Below are 21,689 nucleotides of genomic sequence, written 5' to 3'. Positions count from 1 at the left end.
ATTTTTACAAGAACTGGGATAACCATGATATCAAAGGATTTGTGGAATACATGAACAAATTGTGAGTTGAAGCTGGGTAAAAGCCGGCATTGGCTCTTGCTCTATTGCAGGTAGCACTTAATAACCAAGGCTGGAGTATCTACTTCTTCACTGCTACGGAGTATTCTCGCCACTCAATTATGATCACGCGGACTGGTCGGTCCTCTCCATCCTTCAGCCTCGGGGTACTACGTACTGACACGGCAGGTCGATTCCCTCGCCTCGTACAATTCTTGCAGAGCTTCATAGAATGGCATCTTTCTGGTGAACTGGTGACTCGACCCTGAGTCGTAAATGGATTGAAGAGAAGCAACTGGCAACACTCATGCGTGTGCTTGGACGAATGACGATGGGTTCCACTTTATTAGCACACAGGCTACGTCACGTGCGTACTGTGGACAAACTCTAGCCTCATTTCCACGCTGGTATCGTGGTATTGCGCAAGACACAATTAATAATATTACCAGACGGATACCAATTTCCCACAGGAATGGTTGTGTGGCCTTGGCGGCTCGTCGTGTGAGGGATGTCCTGTCTAGTGGGTAATATTATCCAAAGCACTCGAGCGGAATCAGCGGATTGACTTGGGACTGTCAGGTGGCGAGCTTTAGGCCGGCACGTACTCTGTACAGTAGGACGGGTTGCACCGACTCAAGGAGGAGTAGACAGCAAGTAAGGGTTTGTTTCCCATGATGAATTAAACAATATGAGTAGATGACTAGGTAGATATTTCTGGTAAGGCAAGGCAGTTTACTTGGGGTATGCGACAGTACAGAAGTGATACAGTTGTACAACGTCTCCTTGTTGAGGGCGAGGCGGAGGACTTCAAGCCACAAGCACTCTATGGAGGGGATGCTCACCTAACCAGTCTCCTACAGACCAGTAACTGCAAGACAGATAAAAGGTACATAGTACCTGCCTTACTTTTACCCAGAGTGAGACAGACACATTCGGTGTCTCCCAGCATCTTTATTAGACATCCTCAGCAACTCCTTGCCAACTACATACATACACTGCCAGAGTAGTCTACCAATTAATAGTTACTAGTTAGTTAAGTAGTTCTCGGAGTCGTGACCTCAGCATTTCTGCTCCCCAGGATCGTCTCCCCCCACTTCACTCCACCGGTGTTGGGTCAGCCAGAAGACCAATTGATCTGGGTCCTTTTTGGCTAGCAACTTACCAGCGAACTACCTTAAGTCTAGCCTGCTGAACCGTCCTGATCGCCATCACCTCCTACTCCTACCTAGTCTTCTAAGAAGTATGGCTTAATTTTTCCCTTTCCTCTTAAATCCTCTGCACCCCTCACTTGTCTCATTTTTTTTTTTTTTTGATTGATATTGCTCCTTCTTTCACCCGTTCTCCGTTCTGCATCTCGAGACCCGATTTTCATATCTCTACCTGTCACCATGCCCACGTTGCGCGGTTGTTGGATGATGGGATACTCATACCGTCGCCGCTTTTAAGTTGTAACCGCGCGAAGCGATCTCTGCATCTCTAGTCACTATTGATCGATTTCTCGAGTCGCGAGTATAAACGAAACCTCGTCAGAATAAACTAATACCGTCTTTCCTTACTATACTATCTCCGACAGAGCGGACCATGCGCCCTGTCGCCTGACAATACCGATCTTTCCTCACCACCCGACGATTAATGGCTACATCATCTCTTTGAACGATCAACATCTATTCAGTTCCGCAGCGAGCCACAGGTCATAATGGAAGGGGTTGAGACTGTGGATGTGAGCTGGCTCCATCATTCGCAGAAAGGTGCGATTAGACCCCGCCCGACGCATTCTCTTATTGATCCAGATCCTCTGTTGGGCCAAAACGCTTGCGTCTGGAGTCTGGATTCTGAAAACCAGCAGACGCTAACTACGCTTCATCAGACCATCTGTCCCGCTGCAAATCGGCTTCTTCCCAAGTCAGTGATAGATCGTGCGCTGATGCAGAATCCACTGCCGCGCAGCCATGCATAGTAGAGCGCACTACTTCCTCTAAAACAAACACCTCCCCATCCCCGCGAGAACCTGTCTCTCCTGCATACGAAACTCCAAAAGATGCCCAGAACGTCGGAAGCCGAGCTGCGACATGGAATGGAAGCGACAAAGAAGAGAAAGCGGCGGAGAACAAGGCTGTTGAACAGTCTCAGACACCCCAGAGAAGCACACCACGCTCGGTCACAGGAAGAAGGAATTCATGGATTTCTAGTATAAGTTCCAAGTTCTCTTCAGGGTCTACTCCTCCTTCACAATCCTCCATGAAGTCGCCAAGTCCCAAGGCCACCTCACCGATGTCGAAGCTCGATATGCCCAACCCCTTTGGAGCAGCCTATTCTCCCAAGGACAAGGAGGAAGAGAGGAGGGACGAACACACTCCGCTTGTCTCTACGTCGCCAAAGGGGCCATCTTTTCTCCATAGTGCCTTTCGAAAGTTTTCCTCTTCTGGAAAGGTGGTAGCGAACGGGGCCATCTGTGAGCGCCGAGTGATGAACATTGATCATGACAGGGACAGGTGTAAGATTCCGGACCTCGACCAAAAGAAATTGCGTCGTGTTGCTTTCTGTGTAGATGTTGAGATCGCTGGGATATCGCGACGGGAATCAGACGAGGAGAGTCCCACTGAGGCGAGCAACCAGAAAGCCAAAAGGTCGAACTCAAAGTCTAAAGATAGGGACGATTCCAAACGAGCACAAACTGATATTGCGGATAAGGAGAAAAGACGCCAGGAGAATGGTACTTCTCGGCAGCATCCTGGGCCGTCGGAGACGCCACCCAGTGAGGCCAAACCCAATGGTGAAACTAAGGAGCCGACAAGAAAGCAAGAAAAGAAGAAGCGCTCAGAGGAGGAGAGAAGGGAACGGAAGGAACGGAAACGAAGGCAGGCCGAGGCGAATGGGACTGTACCCCTGCAGCTGCGCGCTGAAGATCACGAGGACGATGCTCGATCTGCTGTTCCTGGAACTCCTCGATCCAGAACACAAAGCCATCCGACGACGGACCCTGTTCGTATTTATCGACGCTGTTGTCAGCTGCGTGAGACGCCCGTGCTTAAGAAGATCGTTGATGAGATATCCTCGCCTTCCTCAACACTAGCGGAGTCACCAGGCACTGTTGCCGTGCTTGACCTTACCAACTTCCCCATGACCTCGCAAGATATGGCCACGTTCTGCGACTGGCTCGCTATTGTGCCTGTCCGAAAGCTTATCCTTGAAAAGTGTGCGCTAAACGACGCCTCGGTGAGGGCTATTCTGGCCGCTTTGCTCTCTACCAAGACCATCGAACAAATGAGACAAAGGCGCAGAAGAACTAAGAAATCTGACACACCTCCGCTAGGAAAGGAGGATAGGTTCTGTGTCGTTGAGAAGCTGTCTCTGAAAGATAACCCCAGGATTGGCCCGGAGGGTTGGCGTCATATCAGCCTTTTCGTCCACCTCGCAAAGTCGTTGAAAGCTATAGACCTGTCCGGGATCCCGCTCCCCAGAATGCCCCTTTCAGCAAATGATTTTGCTACATCGCTGTCAACGTCTCCAAACCCCTTGAAGCCCGTCACTGAAGTGACGACCATTTTTGCTAATTCACTTGCTCAGCGATTTGGCGGAGACCATCTCGAAGAACTGTTACTCAGCGAGTGTAATCCCACGACGGAAGATGTGAAGAGAATTTGTGAAGCTGCAACGACACTTGGGTTGAGAAGGCTGGGTTTTGCAAATAACAAGCTTACCAGAGAGGGATTGGAACATGTTGTTCGCTATCTGGAAGCCGGGAAGTGTGAAGGTCTCGATCTGGGTGGAAACCCTATTCGTGATCATTTGGACTTGATCACTTCCGCTCTTGAAGGAGAGTTCCCGCTCTATGCCCTCAGTCTTGCGGATTGCTCCTTGACTCCATCTGTCATTCACCCTCTTCTTCAGCGCCTGACATGTCTCTATAATCTCCGGTTCATCGACTTCTCTCATAACCCGGATCTCTTCTCCAGCAAGCCTGATGCATTGGCAACTTTCAGGCGCTTCCTTCCTATGATGAAATCACTCAAACGCATTCATCTTGCCGACGTCAATCTTTCAGCAGATCATGCCATCGCTCTTGCCGAGATCCTTCCTGAGTGCCCCAGTCTCTGCCATCTCAACATTCTGGAGAACCCTGCAATCGCAAAACTAGCCGTTGCGACTGACCCTGCCACTCAGGAAGAGGCTTGCGCCGTTTATGCTTCCTTGATGGCGGCAGTGCGCGTGTCTCGAACCATCATTGCAGTGGATATTGAAGTTCCAAGTGCGGAAAACAATGAAGTCGTCAAGGCCCTTGCCTCCCAGATCGTGGCCTATTGTCTCCAGAATCTGGAACGAGGTGCCATTGAAGAAGAACTCTCAGATCCAGCGGATCCTTCATCCGCCCGTGCGGCTGTCCCTGTCCCTGAAATTCTACAGCACATTGTCGGCCATGGTGGCCTTGGCGACGACATCTGTGAAGATGAGGATGAGCCTGCTCCTGACGAGGACTATGTGATCGGAGGCACGGGAGTTGTCAAGGCCTTGGAAGTCTGTTTAGGCACTCTGCACCATCGTGATATGCTCGGGGACCAATCCGCCCCTCCCAGTGGTACAACTACACCAAGGCATAGGAAGTCGAGGTCATTTGTTCCTCAAAGGCCGCGCGATATGTCCAAGAATTTGCTTGAATCAGCTCGCAACATCCGCACCCGGATCCAGTCCGCTCTTGTTCGTGAGGATCGAGCCGGCAATGACGCGAACTATCGTGAGTGCCTCCTCATCCATAGTACATTTCTGTTCTTACATGTAATCACATATCTAACCAATGATCGACTGCAGGCCGACTCCAGTTCCTTGACTTTACGTTGCATAGGATGATTCAGCGCTTTGAGGACGAATACCCAGAGACTCGCGTTAAGCCAGCCTCTGTCGTATCTGCCCTTCAAGAGACTAGCTCACAAATCTCTGGTGACGATGCGGCGGCCGCACCCGCCGGCGGTGGCCAACTGTTCGGCATGACTATCGACGAGAACGCTGTTGATGATGATGATACCGACCAATATGCCGTTCGTCTTTCACGTACTAGCTCAATTACGTCCCTACATGCGCGCGCGATGACTTCGGAAGAAGGTCATGTTCATCGTCTTGGCCAGAATCTTCGCCGTGATTTCCTTAGTCCGTCCATGAATCAAGGCGATGGCGACCCTTCATCGGCTTCCCTTGGTGAATCTCACTTGGAAGCTCTGCGAAACAAGCTTGACCGTTTGCACGAGGAGCAAACTCGGGCTCATTTCGAGGGCGCAAATGCCGACAAGGCGTTTGAAGAAATGGGCTCTGTCGTAGAAGAACTGTGGGCTATGGAGAAACAGGATACGGCGGCGTTTGAGCAATGGCGACAGACTCAGATTGCCGCTCAGATCAATAGTGGCAAGCAGACTGCATCCCCGAAGCCCAATGGTGCTATCAAAGAACAACTGGAGGCGAACCAGAAGCCGTCTTAAGAGAAGTGGTTGCGACGAATAGCCGTGACGACCGTCTCTCTGCTTTGCGTATCTGCTTCTTGAGTATGGCCTGCTGTAAATGATGAACAGCGCTACTCGATTGTCAATGTCTCATATCGATTGTTTATTTCATCTTCTCATATTGCATTGTTTCAGAGCGATTGATGAATCTTGTACATATATCCGAGTTATCTGGCTGATGTTGCCCACGTATATACTCGATCAGTCTCTTCTGTCATAGTCGGAGGCATGTTGAACAGCAATAGGCTTGGATGGTTTGCCAGGTCTAAAGATCCACTGTACCATAGTCGGTCTGATCTCACAAATTGTTATAACTATCCAAAGAAAATTATGGATTTCAGACTTTCAAATCGCATTTCCCACTAATCTTAGCACTGAAATCATCGATGGGTCTCTTGAGTGGGTTGCGTGGGTGATCTCCACCACAGGAGTGTGCTTCCTCGGTTCTGCGGTGCTGGTGCTTGCGTTCCCCGGAAAATCACACCTGTTTTAACTGGGGAATTTCACGTGCCAGTGCCTCCATCATCCACCATCCATCCTCTTACTACGCTACCCATCTTCTCTTTCCCCCTTCGCCATCAGCTATCTCTATATCACCATCCTCCGGAGACCAATGCAATAATAGTATGGTCATGTTCGCCTCCGCCGACCCTGGATAGTCCCTCAAGCACCTTATCATCTCCGTCTGTGCTTCCTTCCACCCCCACAGAAACACGGCCTCGGCCGCCATCTCGTGCTAGTATCACGAGTTTCACCATGGCCGCTCAGTCCAAACTACTCCCGCCCGAGCGCTCTATCCGACAGATTCTCTCCAGCCTATCGTCCCTTTACCTGCGCCATCGCAAACAGATCTCCCGCACCGTCTACCTCGCTCTTTTCGTCGCTCTAGTCAAGCGTGTCCACAATGCCATCTCCGAGCAAAAGGCCGCATCCCGGTCGCAGGTCGACCTGCGCAAGCGACCTGGCACCAGCAGTCTGGGGGATGGCGACGAGCCGCCCCGGAAGAGGGTCGAGGTGAACCGCGAGTTCTTTCGGAACCTACTCCGGCTGCTGAAGATTGTGATTCCGGGGTGGAAGAGCAAGGAGTTTCGGTTGCTCGTTGGGCATAGTGTTTTTTTGGTGTTGCGGACAATGCTTAGTTTGTATGTGGCAGAATTGGACGGGAGGTTGGTGAGCAGTTTGGTGCGAGGGAAGGGGAAGGACTTCCTGCTGGGTCTTACATGGTGGATGATTGTTGCGGTGCCAGCGACGTTCACGAACTCGATGGTGAGTTGCTGCTGGTCTCGTAGGGTCGCGATCGGAGTTTGACTGACATACTTGGTTGCGCCCTAGCTCTCCTATCACCAGTGCAAGCTTGCTCTCAGCTACCGAAAGCGTCTCACGGATTACATCCACGACAAGTATCTCAGCAACATGACGTTCTATGCGATCTCGGCGTTGGACGACCGAGTCAAGAATCCCGACCAGTTGATCACGGTCGACGTCTCTCGCTTCTCCGACAGCTTGGCGGAGCTATACTCTAATTTAGCGAAGCCGATCCTGGACATGGTGATATACAACTACTCGCTGTCGAAGAGCGTGGGAGGCGAAGGCCTGTTCATCATGAGCCTCTTGGTCCAGTTATCTGCAAACGTCATGCGGGCGCTGACGCCGCCATTTGGCAAATATGTTGCTGATGAGGCGCGTCTGGAGGGCGAGTTCCGGTTCCTCCATTCAAGATTAATTGACTACAGTGAGGAGGTGGCCCTCTATCACGGCCAAGAGGCCGAGAAGGACACCCTGGACAAAGGGTACTTCACCCTCATTAAGCACGTCAACCGGATATTACGAAGACGACTATATCACGGATTCATGGAGGACTTTGTCATCAAGTATTTCTGGGGAGCTCTAGGCTTGATCTTGTGTAGCATGCCCGTTTTCTTCCGCATTCCCGGCCAGATCACACAGACTATGGCAGACCGCACAGAAAGTGAGTTTTGCCCCCGAACATCTTGCCTCAGTCGAAACTAACAGACATAAACAGGCTTTGTCACAAACCGCAGAATGCTACTATCCTCATCGGACGCCTTTGGCCGTCTCATGTTCTCGTACAAGGAGATCTCCGAACTCGCCGGTCACACAGCACGAGTCTCATCTCTCCTCGAGGTCATGGAGGACCTGCAAGCCGGACGTTTCGAGAAGAAGCTCGTCTCCTCGGCATCCACCGAGGAAAACGCCGCCGTCCTGTCCGGCCGCGGCGAGGTTGAGGAAAGCGACTCGATTGAATTCACCGATGTCCCCATCGTCTCCCCCAACGGTGACGTTCTGGTCCGCAAGCTCTCCTTCACCGTGCACCCAGGCGACCATCTCCTCATCGTCGGCCCCAACGGCTGCGGGAAATCCTCCCTCTTCCGCATCCTCGGCGGCCTCTGGCCGGTCTACGGCGGCAAAGTCAAGAAGCCCCGCTTCGACGAGATCTTCTACATCCCGCAACGGCCCTACCTGTCCCGTGGCACTCTACGACAGCAGGTGATCTACCCGGACGGCGTGCGCGAAATGCGCGCCAAGGGCGTCACAGACGCAGAACTCTACGAGATCCTATCCATCGTGGAGATCGCCTCTGTCGTCGACCGGCCGGGCGGCTGGGACGCCGAGGAGGAATGGCGCGATGTCCTCTCCGGCGGGCTCCAGCAGCGCATCGCCATGGCGCGACTCTTCTACCACCGCCCTAAATTTGCTATCCTAGATGAATGCACCTCCTCGGTCACCCTTGAAATCGAACGGGTCATGTACGAGACCGCAAAGAAGCTGGGCACCACCCTCATGACGGTCTCGCATCGCCGCAGTCTCTGGAAGTACCACAAGAAGATCCTGCAGTTTGATGGCCAGGGCGGCTACATCTTTACTGGACTGGACTGGGAGCGCAGATTGCAGTTGGAAGAGTAAGTTATCTGATAACCTGTTCTTCCCTACGTGATGCTGACTAGAATCGTCGTCACAGCGAGAAAGAAGAATTGGACCTTCATCTTCGTGCAGTTCCGGAGCTGCAGCGACGTTTGGCGGAGTTGACTACTGCATAGATCCATTGTTGGGTTGATATATAGCATATATGACTGTATTATGGCTCTTTGACTAGTTTCTCGGTATAGACCAGACCGACGTTCGATTTCATACTTCTGTTTGATTGCGATAGTCTGCAACTTGAGCTTACTTGCATTTCTATTCGTTGCGAATGAGCGTATCTGTCGGTGTTTGCTCACGCCTAGGTGTACATGTGGTTTCCTTTCTAGCATATCCAGTCAATCGAATCAGAAAAAGAATCAGAGAATTCATGCAATAATCAAAAACCGTAAAGTGTGCCTATTCACTATGACGAATTTGCTCAGTCGTGACGCAGTTAATCATCTCTGACTTCCAAAGGCTCAATGTTCCAGATACTGTCCGCATACTCACTGATCACCCGATCAGTAGAGAAGAATCCCATCCGCGCCACGCTAGTGATAGACTTAGCTATCCATTCATCTTGGTTCTTGAACGCTTCATCCACAATCTCCTGCGTTGTGATGTATGAATTGAAATCGTCAGAGACCAGATAATAGTCGCCGTGTTCGGCAATTGCGGACATGAGCGCAGAGAAGTTGCTGGCGTCACCAAACATATCGCTGCGGATCGCCTCGAAGACCTTGGACAGGTGAGGATCGAGCTGGAACTCGCCATAGAAGTGGCGATGACGGAGCTCCTCGACATCCTCCGCCAATGTCCCGAACAAGAAGATATTCTGCTCCCCAATCTCACGCGTAATCTCGATCTGGACGGCCACAGTTAGCAGACGTGTCGAAGAGGGCAGATCGAGTAAGACTTACATTAGCTCCATCACAGGTTCCGATGATCAAACCCCCGTTGAGAACAAACTTCATGTTACTGGTCCCGCTGGCTTCTGTGCCTGCAGTGGAGATATGTTCACTAATGTCTGATGCCGGACAGATGATTTCTGCCTTGCTGACGTTGTAATCTTCAATGAAGATGACTTTCAGTAGATCACCGACATCGGCATCATTGTTCACAACTGCCGCAACTTTGTTAATCAGGTGGATAATCGTCTTAGCCATCCAGTAACCTGGTGCAGCCTTCCCGCCAAAGATAGACACTCGGGGCACGAGTTTCTCTCTCTCCTCCTTCGACATGGCTTTGATGGTCAAATAGCGATGGATGACACCGAATATATTGAGCTGCTGGCGCTTGTACTCATGGATCCGCTTTACTTGGACGTCGAACAGTGCATTCGGATTCACGCTGTAGCCCGTGGTGTCTTTGATATGCTTAGCGAGTCGCAGCTTGTTGGCAGTCTTGATCTCTGCCCATTCTGATCGGAAGGCCTTGTCGTCGACATAAGCTTCGAGCTGATCGAGAAGTGTCAGGTCTTTCAAAAAGTCGTAGCCCCCAAGCTTCGAAGCAATCAAGTCGGATAGGCGCGGATTGGCCTGGTGGAGCCAGCGTCGAGGAGTGATTCCGTTGGTGACGTTGGTGAATTTGTCTGGTCCATAGATTTTCACAAAGTCTTTGAAGATTGTCGTCTTGATTAAGTCCGAGTGCAGTTCAGCAACACCGTTGACCTTGTGCGATCCGATGATGGCAATGTGTGCCATTCTGACCATCTTGGGGTGTGATTCCTCGATAATGGATACGCGGGACAGCATTTCCCTATCGTTGGGAAACCTCTTTTCCACGGACTGCAAAAAGAACAGGTTGATGTCGTAGATAATCTCGAGGTGTCTGGGCAGTAGGTTCTGCATCAGAGGCACAGACCATTTCTCCAACGCTTCCGGCAGGACAGTATGGTTTGTGTAGCCAAAGGTCTTGGTTACTATTGTCCACGCTTCGTCCCACTCGAGACCCTCCTGATCTATCAGTATGCGCTGCAACTCAACGATAGCAAGCGTAGGGTGGGTGTCATTGAGCTGGATTGCAACCTGCTCTGGGAACTTGCTCCATGCTCTCTTTGCCTTCTTGAACCTCCGGACAATGTCATAGAGCGAGGCAGCGCACCAGAAGTACTGCTGCTTCAGTCTCAGCTCTTTTCCTCTCTCGAGGTTGTCGTTGGGATAAAGCACGGCTGAGATAGTCTCTGCACGCTGTTGGTCCGCGACTGCACTCTCGTAGTCACCGGCATTGAACTTCTGGAAATCGAACTCGCCACTGGCTGCCTTGCTCGACCACAGTCGGAGGTTGTTCGTCGTGCGAGTCCCATATCCTGGGATCGGGACATCATAGGCCACAGCTTGAACGGCTTCACCGTCCTGCCAGGAGTGAATGGTCTTGCCGTTCTCATCCTGGTACGTTCTCACCCAACCATAGAATTGGATATCAACAGTGATATCGTGCCGGGGAATTCCCAGGGGTTGAAATCGAGCCAGTAGTCAGGAATCTCGACCTGATAGCCATCCACAATCTCCTGTTTGAAGATACCGTATCTGTACCGCAATCCGTAGCCCCAGGCTGGATAGTTCAGTGTCGCCATACTATCAAGGAAGCACGCGGCCAGACGCCCCAAGCCTCCATTTCCCAGAGCGGCATCATGCTCCTGGTTGATGACGTCCTCAATTCGAAAACCGAGATCCTTCAACCCATCTTTTCCACATGTCAGCATTTACTCTCTAATTGAACGGTCCTGCAAGGTGAAGACCTACCCCGGGCAGCATCCTTCATCCCGACATTAAGCATCGCATTGTCTAATGCTCTGCCCATGAGAAATTCAAGAGAAAGGTCTACATATTATTTAGCAAATTTCCACGAGGCAGATTGGGATGTCCAAGCAGTAGCACCTACAATAGACCCTCTTCTGGTCGGCGAAAGATTGACGCTGCTGCGTCTTATTCCAGTCAATAATCAAACGATCTCTGAAAGCGAGCGCAGTGCCCGAATACGCGGCCCTGGAGGAAGTTAGACAACGACTTATGTGAGCCCAATGAAATACACTCACAATTCATCGCAATTGTACAGCGACCGCGCGAGTGTGGTTTCCACATGACGGACCAGTTCTTTCTATGGCTGATGATTAGCCCACAATGCTCACGCACCGATTGCTCACGCGGAAAGCACACCTCAAACTCATCCTTGTTCGTGAAACCCGTAGCAGACTATCACAATAACCATCAATGAATCTCCTCAGCTAAACAATCAATGGGCCTGTTCGCTTACATGCTTTTTCCATCTGAATCAGCGTCGAGAAATATTAGTGACACAATAGCTTCAATGAAGCGAAAAGAACACACTTACGCTTCTCTCAATGGCTCTGGAATACTGGCCTCGACGCTCTTAATTTCTGCAGGTCCAAAACCGGTGTAGGTGCGCTTGTGCTTCGGCCGGCTGAAGCCAGGGCCGACAGGGCCTTGGAGGGGCATCGGGGCTCCGACAGAGGGCCTTCTCTCGCGACGTTCATTGGACATTGTGAAAGAGAGAAGAATTACCAAAGAATCTGGGACTGGAGAATGACAGCTTTATTGATGATGATGGTGCTGCAGAAGAACGCCAGATCCAGAACTGGATGGAGTTTATATCGCCGCAGTTGGAATAAGACCTTAGAATTGTACAAGGCAATGGATCAATGCCACTGTATAAAAGCAAGGTTTAAAAAGAAGGATCGCTCGAGCGACCGAGAATCCAAGGATGGGAAGGTATGGTAGAGTGGTAGAAAGGAGGGGTTATTTAAGAAGGGGAGGAGGGAAGGGAAAAGAGGCAGAGAAGAGAGAAGAAGAGGTCATGGCTTTAGCCAAGTGAGCTCAGACAGGAACAGGAACAGAAACACCAAAACGACAGGGTATATGGCCGGGATAGAGACCTCTTGGGTTGATCTGTTGTAGAGACGTGATGGTACATCAATGATGGTGGGGTTGAGAGAGCATCACTGAGGTTCAGCGCGAATGAAGCGCCGTCAGTAATCTAAGAGGAGCCAACATATTTCCGGTAGTAGTTACTGGGGTAGTGGATAGTAGGCTAGATGCACTTCATTTACGTCGACTAAGGTACATTGAGAGAAACAGACGTTATCATAGGTACTAGTGTATCAGTCCACTGGATGGAACTGCAAAATGGACACACGTGAGCCTCCAATAAAACTCTAGACCATCATGGACTGTTACCAACAGCACGAGCTTCAACCAATAATAATTCATGGCAGATAGGATGTGCATCTTGCAGGAGCTTCTGAAATCCTGTTTTAAAACATCTTGGGCACTCGGACAGTACCTAGTGTGGGGAGTGGTACGATGATGGACGGATTGACTCGGAAAAGAGAGTGTGACAACTTGTACTTTGAGAGTTGTAAGAGCGAGGGGAAAGTGATTAGCACCACGGAGTAGCGATTTCTCTTGTTCAAGAAGGGGGAAAAGGGCCCACCGTTATGCTCTACCTAGAGTACCCCGTACCTACATAGGAAGCTATGACGCCTACACCATCTTATCAGGACATGGCGGGGAACCATTGAACCTTAAGATTTGTGAATGTTCATGAGGAACTAGCCTATCCACTGTGCGACCGAAAAATTGCTCGTTTTCAGTCGCTCGGTGAACTTAAGAGGTGCTCACCCTAACCCAACAAGGTGTCTTTGAAAGAGCACGCTCTCGACGTGTAAGGTAGGTCCCCCTCTTTGAGGAGTGTTCACCAGATCATATCGTCTCAACTCTGGGATGTGGAGATCCCCGCATTAATGATGGAGTACGTGCGTACCCAGTAGACGTTCAGGCTGGGCAGGCCCAAGGGATCAACGGTCTTGTAGTCACCTTATAGTATGCTTGGGCCTCCAATCTATTTTCGCTGAAACCAAATATAGAATTCTCAGTATGTTGAAGAATTTGATGTGGTATTAATATATCATAAATACAGTCAAATGAACCTTGTTTCTAATTAGCAACCGAGGCTGTCGTAGATCGCCACCTCATATGTCAGAAAGACAATGATGGCTTCTGAGGGACGACTGGTATTCCCTTCAAAGATAAGACTCATATCTTCACGTCATCACGGACTTGCTTGATTTATCTCAGCGTTGTGTCTGACGACCATGCAGAGGCAGCTTAGGTAGGTGTGCGAAGTGTGGTCAGATCTCAGTCGCGCATAGAGATGAACTGACCAGCAATGAGAGGATAAAGATCATTATCAGAGCAAGAAGAATTAGGCCAATGCAAAGAGACGCTGCACGCACTATAAACACAGAGGAAGGAATCGGGATGGTCGTCGGTAACTGAAACGAAGTAGACCGCCGGGCAATGCATGAAGGGGAAGATCCAGAAGCAAAAGGTAAGACATAGCGGGCAAAGTAGATAAAAGTGTCTGAAAGCATAAACAATGATAGTATAAGGCTTCACACTTGATATATGCAAATCGTGCCGAGGCCGCCAACTTTTCACTGAAGGTAATATGCGGCATCAGATCCCAAAAGCAGACCAAGAGCCAATCGTCGTCGACCGAATGCAAAATAAGTTTGCTGCCCATGAAAAAAGCCACCGGAAAACCAAGAAGAAACACCATGCCACAAATATCCAAAAAGTATGACCCAGCCCAGCGCCTGACACAATGACGCGAGACAAGAATAGCAGAGCACCACAACGCCTATGCATTCAGCCAAACATAAGAGAGTATCAAGATGAAGAACGGGGAATTGAAACGAGAATCAAAGCAGAGTCGTAGCCGTGAGTTGGTGAATGTGGTGTCTTTGGCGATAAAGCTCGTCATAAGACGTAGGAGATCAATAATGGAATGATTGGAATGGTCGAGAAGCGATTGAGAAAGATCATAAGATGCCCGAATCTTTCAGGGCATTTTGTAATATTGTTTCCTTGACCGCAGCGAACACTAGGCGAATATTCGTGGTATCGGTTGCTTGAGTCAAACTGTCACGAGGTCAACTCAGTCTGTCAACCTCCCTGAGCTGGACCTACTGGCCCGAAGAAGGTACTTACTGTGGATATAGATTCAGGTGCGCTCGGTTGACCTGGTTGAATCTCCACAGGAGATACTTGGCAGCCCGGTTCACATCATTACCGCCAGAGTAATCGGGAAAATAGTTACTGAGGGGCGAACGGGGCAATTTCTGTCGAAAGAGATCCACTTTGTTGAGGAAAAGAATAATACTTGTTCGCATGAACCATCGTGAATTAACGACGGAGTCAAAAAGAACCAAGCTTTCCATCATTCGATTCTTTAGAGATGGTTAACGAAGAAAGCCATAGTTCAGTAAACACAGAAAATGACTTACTTGATTGCTCTCTTCTAGCAGTACTTGATCGTACTCACTCAATGCCACACAGAAAATGATCGATGTGACGTTCTCGAAACAATGGATCCACTTCTTTCGCTCGCTGCGCTGACCACCGACATCGAACATACTACGGACTCGTTAGCAGCCTAGACTAGGGACAGGGACAATATCTTGGAAGACAGTCGCGTACTGTATGCTGAGCTGGCCCATTGTAAATCTTGTCTCATAGATACCTGTCGTCTTTGTTCGAGCACGGAGCACGTCCGCCACGTTCGGAATATAATCAGGAGCCGCTATGCGCTTCGCTTCCTCAAAGAAACTAATCGCAGATTGAGTCAATGCGCATATCTCTAAAAGGCAAGAAGCAAAAGGCAAAAGAATGAACTTACTATGGCGCAGAATCCATCAGGTAAAATTCATTCTGATGCTCTAACGCAGTGGACGTGCATGGATCATTCCAGAGATAGGTGACGGCATCTCCAATTCGAGGATCTAGAGGCGTGTTTGGATCCGGGTCGATATTGTATTCAGAAAGGAACTCGATGAATTCGCGGACTTTGGGACTCGTTGGTTGGAGGTTGAATTGGTGGTAAGCTCCGATGAGGGCTTTGGTGCAATCTAGGAGATTTTTGTAGATGGTTAAACGATATAACGCAAGTTCCTCCACCGTGTAGCCATTTTGATGAATGATTTTCATTTGTTTGACAATCGTAGATTTCCCGCTCTCTCCGGACCCTGTCACAAATCAAAGGAAAGCTCCCGTTAGCCCACGGCACAATCACCATTATCATACTCAGGCAAATCCAGAACTGACCCAGCAGAAGTATCTTGCATTCTCTCCGTAGTCGCCTGGAATCCTCCTCTAACCGGCGATCAATGGCCTGACTTCGCTTCTTTTGTTCCGCATCCCCCGCTGACTCTGTGCTGAAACATGACCCCATTTTCGGCCAGGTTTTGTGTTATGTATAGAACAGCGGAAAGACCTAAAGCATTAGCTGCCAGCACAGGTAAGCGGCATCAATTAATGAGACACTTGACACCCGAGACACTCGGGGAAGGACTCATGAACTAGGCAGCCTCTTGCGCGCAACCCCTATGGCGTTGAAACCGACTTTTGAACTCTAGGTATACAGGCAATCGGGAATTAACGGGTAAGTAGCGTTCGACGATGGTTGCGACCGACGGGAGGAGGATGAAGAATAAGTTGAACGCGGTATAGTGAGCTGCAGGGCAACGGCGAGCAGTTCCGGTCTTCGTTAAAGGCGCAAGAAGCGAGTACAGAGTGAAGACCGTCAGGCTGTGGGACGGCAGTGGTGACTCGTGACACAGGTAATAAGGCTAAGGGAAATGTTGCTTCGGTCGGTGAGGAAAGAGCCCAAGCTCCTATTGCTTTTTCTCCGCGAGTAGACTGATTGGGGTGAGGGGTGACAGGACTCGATTGCGGAGCAGACAGGTGTGTGAGAGTGACGAACCGACGCTAAAAAGGGTAGTCAAGGTCGATCGGGAAGAGTGGATGGAGAGCGGATCTCAAAGTGAGATCATGTAAGCAATCAGGATGGGTCGAAGGCGAAGTACTAAGAATGATGGTAAAGTAATTGGTACAAGGTATTTACCTAGGTAGCTGCAATAATGGCAGATGTCTTAACGTGATAGACACTAAGATCTGATATATTAAGCGTGAGTCTGCAGTGGCTTTGGAGAATCAGTATCAGGGTATAATGACCCAGTTGTGGATATTCCAAATCGTCATATACTCATAGTAGACAGGTTGAAGTGGAGATGGCAGAGAGAGGAGAGCCTGAGAAGGAGTTGAGTGGGTAATATTGGTAAAAACGTGGTTGGGCAAAGCTTACGGAGTACTAGTAGGTAAATAATATGTCTACTGCGCCAGGTAAAAGTCTGACAGTCACCTAATGTAAGGTAGGAAAGAGAATGAGATGCTTTAAATTCCGGCTGTGCTGCTGTCCACTGGTTTAGAGTGAAGCAGGAAAAGGGTACCTACCTAGATATTCTAAGGGTCCAATATAACTTCACAGCATCAGGCTTGCCAGTTTCAACATCGATGCTTACTCCGTAACAGAGTAAGCGACTACCTACCTACTTACCTTTACCTAGGTACCTAAGGCAGGTAGGAGGTACCTTACTCTTTCATGACGAAGGCATTGAAAACGCAGGTATTACAGGCTGGTCTGGCTGTCATGGCGGAACACTGGAAGCTGATCAGTCCTTATTTCTAGGCGCATAATCAGCATCTACCTCTCAAAGGATCTGTTCTCTTCTACGAAGCAGTGATTGAGAGAATCAAGCTTAATGTTTAATTGCTTTTGATTTATTGGAGTACTTCTCTGGTGCTTTTTAATTGCTACTTGCATCAGTACTCTATGTATTACTGCTTAGACCATGGTGACTTGGTATACGTTACCGTACGTCCCGATACAGCCACCAACCCTCGCGCGTTGTACCTAGATGATCCTCATCCCAAGGCGTAATACGGATTGCTATTCCAGGGCGCATCGAAATAATACTGAGGCTATGCTTCAATCATTCCCGATTGGTGAGTTGAAGCTCTGCCTTCCAAGGTACATATATCTGGCAGAGTGCCTTTGGAGGGTTTCACAAGCTATGCCATGCATTTTCTACTTAGCTTCTTAAAGTCAAGGATGCAAATGGCGAAGACTCTATTATTGATGACAGACAGGAACTTTAAATTTGGTGTTTGCAGCGGTCAAAGTGACATGACTGAGACCCTTGATCTTTATTTTGATGCAGCGCTATTATTTTGGAGTATCCGTACTCCGTACCCAATAGCAACGGCTCTGTACGGAGGGGATTGTAATGCAGTGGTACACACCAGAATCGAACAAAAGAGGGACGCTGTCCCTCCGGACCTTTACAGCAACTAGATCAGTCGTCCTCCGTGATTGCTGAAGCAAAAGCTGATTCACGGTAAGTATTTATCAAGGGGGCAGGAGAGATTCAAAAATAGTTTGCACATCTTCGAAAAGGGGTTCGGGGCAGATCCATATTTTGAGTCTGTGCTTGATTATTATTGCGATCCTCATCATGTAATTATTGAGGATATATTTCTTTGTGTACTTGCTAGTCGAGACTAATACTTAAGCGCGCTTCCCTCTACCGTATCTAGATAGGAGACATCTACCTGGTACCTAGTATCGATCTTGTAACGCCTTGACCGAGTGAAAACCCGGAATGATCCTGATGAGGGGCTAACACAGTAAAATAGGTACCTGATAGAATAGGAGCATGACTTATGAAGCTAACGTAGGATTGAATCTGGAAGGTTTCTATCTACTTTCATAATAATGAGTATGATATAATTTAAACATCCTTAAGTTGAGCGCATGTCTAAACTGCACTTGATCAACCGATAAGGACTCTCATACAAGATTCTTTTAATTGTGTGTTATGCTCTTCCATGATGGTGTGGTACAGCCCAGTCGATTTCTCCTGGTTGATGGAACTGGTTAGAACTGGATCAGCCCCACTATGATGACATCTATCACAAAGCAAGATGCTGGGTCTGGTCTAAAACCTCATCTCGAATCCCAGTTGTCCCAGTTGGTGATATACTCAGAGGAAAAGGTATTGCCATTGATGATCATTTGTGAAGATTATGAATTGTTTACTGGGTGATGCTTACCCTCGTTGCCGACGTGAAGAGGAAAAGAAGACGTCTGAAGACCTGAATGTGTGATTGGAGTTGGAAGGGCACTGCTTGCTCCATTGTGCTCGTTGTCTGTCTTAAGGTACTAGGGACTGTTGTTTTCGATCAGCTATTCTGCTGGGATTATGCTCATGATGAATGATTGCGTTGTTATTGAATATGGACAGCATTGGGGATTTCTAATAAGCTGCCTGACTGCGTCATGGACGACATGCGACTGTATCTACAGGTCGGCACCTGACGCCTATAGAGAGGTATAGTGCTAAGTTGACTGATTATTATTCGCAGATGACATACTGGTCATCAGCAACGCAAACCTGAATACAATGACATGATGTTGAGGAGTCTGATAGGGACCTGTATACTCCGTAGAAGACTTGCTTTTCGGTTACTAGATGTGATCCCTGTTGATAGCACGCATTCATGACCGCAGATGGCTGTACGGAGTAAGAAAAGATAAAAACATAGGCCCCTCTTGTTCCGAGCGTGGATCTATTTTCCAGACGATCTTTATGGCATTCTTGATATTTATGCAGCGTTATAATGATGATGATACCCTGATGGTGCCGTTTTTCCTTGAATTTGGAACAGTGTTCCAACCAATTGGCCGGACCTAATAATCGTTGTGGTCTAGACAGATAGGTACTATACCCACTAGGGCCGAAAACACACCGGCCTTTTTTCGACTACGCTCACTTTTCGTCGCGGACGTCATCGTCCTTGTTTTTGATTTTCCTGGGACTCGAACTGAGCGGACTAGGAGGCCTCGCTTCCCCACACCTGCTAGGCGCCACTGGCTGCCACGGCTTTTGCCCGCCCTCGCTCCCCTCTCTTCCTCTCTGAGCGCGACTACGCAGTTACTTCAACTGCATCTGTTTTTTTTCCCCCTTCCTTCATAGGTTTTTGACATCCTCATCTGTCGGCTCCATACATTCGTTAATCTTCCACTATTTTGAGATCCTTGAGCCAAAGAATCGGAGAGACTGTTAGAGAGGTGTCCTGCATTCCCAGACGTACTCCGTCCACCACCATTATCCAAAATGGCCGAGTTCGTGCGTGCCCAGATTTTCGGCACCACCTTCGAGATCACCAGCAGGTACAGTGCGCGCGATCAGGAGACTTCAATATATCAATTGTGTTAACAAGATCGCAGGTATACGGATCTGCAACCGGTGGGAATGGGCGCCTTTGGACTTGTCTGGTATGGTTGGCAGAACACGGCATACCCCTTCTTTCATCTACAACCAATGCCGTCAGGTTCCCTTGGCCTGTTCACATGGGCTAATAAGTATCGCGCGACAATAGCTCCGCAAGAGATCAATTGACAGGCCAACCCGTGGCTGTAAAGAAGATCATGAAGCCTTTCAGCACTCCTGTCTTGTCGAAGAGAACATACCGCGAGCTGAAGCTGTTGAAGCACTTACGGCATGAGAACGTTTGTGGCCACCCAACTGCAAACATCCCACCACATTTGTGTTCTGATTCCCTTGGTAGATCATTAGTTTAAGCGATATCTTCATCTCCCCTCTCGAGGACATGTATGCGGCCCCCTCGAAGCCTAGGGCTTGTTGCAGTATTCTAACAGGTGGACAGTTACTTTGTCACAGAGCTCCTTGGGACCGACCTCCACCGACTTTTGACTTCCAGACCATTGGAGAAACAGTTCATTCAATACTTCCTATATCAGATTTTGGTGTGCCTCGACTTTTCCCTCGTTCAGACAGTACTTGAAGGCTAACCATTTATTCTGCAGCGAGGTCTGAAATACGTTCACTCAGCAGGCGTCGTCCACCGTGACCTCAAACCCAGCAACATCCTTATCAACGAAAACTGCGATCTGAAAATTTGCGATTTTGGCCTTGCTCGTATCCAAGACCCTCAGATGACCGGCTATGTTTCGACGAGATACTACCGAGCCCCTGAAATTATGCTTACATGGCAGAAATATGACGTGGAAGTCGACATCTGGAGTGCAGGCTGTATTTTTGCCGAGATGCTGGATGGAAAGCCTTTATTCCCCGGGAAGGACCATGTCAACCAGTTCTCTATCATCACCGAACTGCTCGGAACTCCGCCAGACGATGTGATTCAAACTATCTGCAGTGAGAATGTGAGTGGAACACCGACATTCCGACTGCTACTTATTGCGAACTCTGGCTAATGCGGGGAACTTTGTCAGACCCTGCGATTTGTCAAGTCCCTACCTAAGCGCGAACGCCAACCTCTTGCCAACAAATTCAAGAACGCTGATCCTGAGGGTACGTTTATGCATCTGGGGATATAGGAGCTCATAGGGTACTGATAACTTTTAGCGGTCGATCTTCTGGAGCGAATGCTCGTTTTTGATCCAAAGAAGAGGATCCGCGCCGGGGAAGCACTTGCGCACGAATACCTCTCTCCCTACCATGACCCTACCGATGAGCCCGAGGCTGAGGAGAAGTTCGATTGGTCGTTCAATGACGCCGACCTTCCCGTGGACACCTGGAAGATTATGATGTATGCTGAACCTCGGTTGAATATACTGTCTCGTTGGCTTCTAACACTAGACGTGCAGGTACTCGGAGATTCTCGACTTCCACAACATCGAACAGGGTAATGACGCTGGCCAGGTGCTCATGGAAGGAGGTGTGGCTCAAGCACACCAGAACTATGCGTAAGAGTGGTCACCATGTGCACCTGAAATGAAGCGCAGACAATTTTGTTTAATGAGACGATTTTCTTTTGGTCTGTGTAGACGGGGAACGAGGTTACGATTTGTCCATTTGAACCTACTTCATCCTTTTCATTTTTGTGTTTCTCTCTTCCTTAAAAGCGGGCGTATGTACACGACCTGCTGTTCAACCTCCTACTTTTTTCGTCCTGGCGTCGTTAGAGCCGGAGGGCGTGGGAACTCAGATTGTTCATTCTTACCTTTACTCCTTGAGTATTGTCTCCAACACAGAGCTGTCCCATTGTCTGTTCTTATATACATACACACCGTTACGTTTCATGAATCCCTGTTGGATGGAAATGTCTAATTACAATTATGATGTTGATCGTTGGCCCAGTTGGAGATGATGGTCGGAGAAGATTCCTACAGCAGCCGTTAGGGCACAGGATGCAATCTGATTTCATATTGGTTCACGGAACAGAATGTTCCAATGTCATACGACATCGATATCGTGTTTACTTTTCGTACGTAGAGAATTGAGTTCAGTAAAAATGCGCCGGCAATAATGCATACCTC

General features: G+C 49.0%; 5 protein-coding genes across 5 annotated transcripts; 3 read left to right on the top strand and 2 right to left on the bottom strand.

The window, feature by feature from the left end:
- The first annotated feature begins 1,353 nt into the window (after positions 1–1,353).
- P174DRAFT_406436 (putative cell wall biogenesis protein Mhp1) lies at positions 1,354–5,887 on the top strand. Its single transcript, XM_024824103.1, has 3 exons — positions 1,354–1,805; positions 1,925–4,789; positions 4,864–5,887. The coding sequence occupies exons 1-3, from the start codon at positions 1,754–1,756 to the stop codon at positions 5,523–5,525; spliced, it is 3,579 nt and encodes a 1,192-aa protein (XP_024682672.1). The 5' UTR covers positions 1,354–1,753; the 3' UTR covers positions 5,526–5,887.
- A 203-nt stretch (positions 5,888–6,090) lies between these two features.
- P174DRAFT_441354 (ATP-binding cassette long-chain fatty acid transporter PXA2) lies at positions 6,091–8,868 on the top strand. Its single transcript, XM_024827291.1, has 4 exons — positions 6,091–6,812; positions 6,879–7,515; positions 7,570–8,467; positions 8,527–8,868. The coding sequence occupies exons 1-4, from the start codon at positions 6,303–6,305 to the stop codon at positions 8,603–8,605; spliced, it is 2,124 nt and encodes a 707-aa protein (XP_024682671.1). The 5' UTR covers positions 6,091–6,302; the 3' UTR covers positions 8,606–8,868.
- Positions 8,869–8,922: 54 nt separating this feature from the next.
- glpV (glycogen phosphorylase) lies at positions 8,923–11,971 on the bottom strand (the record flags this gene model as incomplete). The annotated part of the gene is made up of 9 exons (XM_024824880.1): positions 8,923–9,333; positions 9,389–10,822; positions 10,876–11,153; positions 11,213–11,290; positions 11,352–11,455; positions 11,506–11,567; positions 11,627–11,662; positions 11,724–11,736; positions 11,802–11,971. The coding sequence occupies 9 exons, from the start codon at positions 11,969–11,971 to the stop codon at positions 8,923–8,925; spliced, it is 2,586 nt and encodes an 861-aa protein (XP_024682670.1).
- Positions 11,972–14,179: 2,208 nt separating this feature from the next.
- Positions 14,180–16,125, bottom strand: gpaB (guanine nucleotide-binding protein subunit alpha gpaB). Its single transcript, XM_024821227.1, has 6 exons — positions 15,593–16,125; positions 15,168–15,513; positions 14,969–15,097; positions 14,776–14,905; positions 14,480–14,718; positions 14,180–14,410 (listed from the first exon to the last, which is right to left on the bottom strand). Exons 1-6 carry the CDS (start codon positions 15,717–15,719, stop codon positions 14,311–14,313), a joined length of 1,071 nt encoding a protein of 356 aa, XP_024682669.1. The 5' UTR covers positions 15,720–16,125; the 3' UTR covers positions 14,180–14,310.
- Positions 16,126–19,503: 3,378 nt separating this feature from the next.
- Positions 19,504–21,120, top strand: sakA (mitogen-activated protein kinase HOG1; the record flags this gene model as incomplete). The annotated part of the gene is made up of 9 exons (XM_024822264.1): positions 19,504–19,559; positions 19,617–19,664; positions 19,769–19,898; positions 19,958–20,001; positions 20,057–20,156; positions 20,217–20,573; positions 20,643–20,721; positions 20,776–20,959; positions 21,018–21,120. 9 exons carry the CDS (start codon positions 19,504–19,506, stop codon positions 21,118–21,120), a joined length of 1,101 nt encoding a protein of 366 aa, XP_024682668.1.
- Positions 21,121–21,689: the final 569 nt, after the last annotated feature.

Source organism: Aspergillus novofumigatus, assembly GCF_002847465.1.
Source record: "Aspergillus novofumigatus IBT 16806 chromosome Unknown P174scaffold_4, whole genome shotgun sequence".
NCBI lineage: Eukaryota > Fungi > Ascomycota > Eurotiomycetes > Eurotiales > Aspergillaceae > Aspergillus > Aspergillus novofumigatus.
Note: the sequence above shows the minus strand (reverse complement) of the source record. Positions and strands in the feature narration are given on the sequence as shown.

Bases quoted from the DNA above. Each gene is read 5' to 3' on its own strand.
- gpaB (XM_024821227.1), bottom strand. From the start codon at position 15,719: ATGGGGTCATGTTTCAGCACAGAGTCAGCGGGGGATGCGGAACAAAAG. The intron at 14,906-14,968 runs GTACGCGACTGT...ACGAGTCCGTAG, and splicing joins ATGGGCCAGCTCAGCATACA to TATGTTCGATGTCGGTGGTC. The intron at 14,719-14,775 runs GTAAGTCATTTT...CCATCTCTAAAG, and splicing joins TGCTAGAAGAGAGCAATCAA to AATCGAATGATGGAAAGCTT.
- P174DRAFT_441354 (XM_024827291.1), top strand. From the start codon at position 6,303: ATGGCCGCTCAGTCCAAACTACTCCCGCCCGAGCGCTCTATCCGACAG. The intron at 7,516-7,569 runs GTGAGTTTTGCC...AGACATAAACAG, and splicing joins TATGGCAGACCGCACAGAAA to GCTTTGTCACAAACCGCAGA. The intron at 8,468-8,526 runs GTAAGTTATCTG...TCGTCGTCACAG, and splicing joins CGCAGATTGCAGTTGGAAGA to CGAGAAAGAAGAATTGGACC.
- P174DRAFT_406436 (XM_024824103.1), top strand. From the start codon at position 1,754: ATGGAAGGGGTTGAGACTGTGGATGTGAGCTGGCTCCATCATTCGCAG. The intron at 1,806-1,924 runs GTGCGATTAGAC...ACGCTTCATCAG, and splicing joins GCTCCATCATTCGCAGAAAG to ACCATCTGTCCCGCTGCAAA. The intron at 4,790-4,863 runs GTGAGTGCCTCC...GATCGACTGCAG, and splicing joins CGGCAATGACGCGAACTATC to GCCGACTCCAGTTCCTTGAC.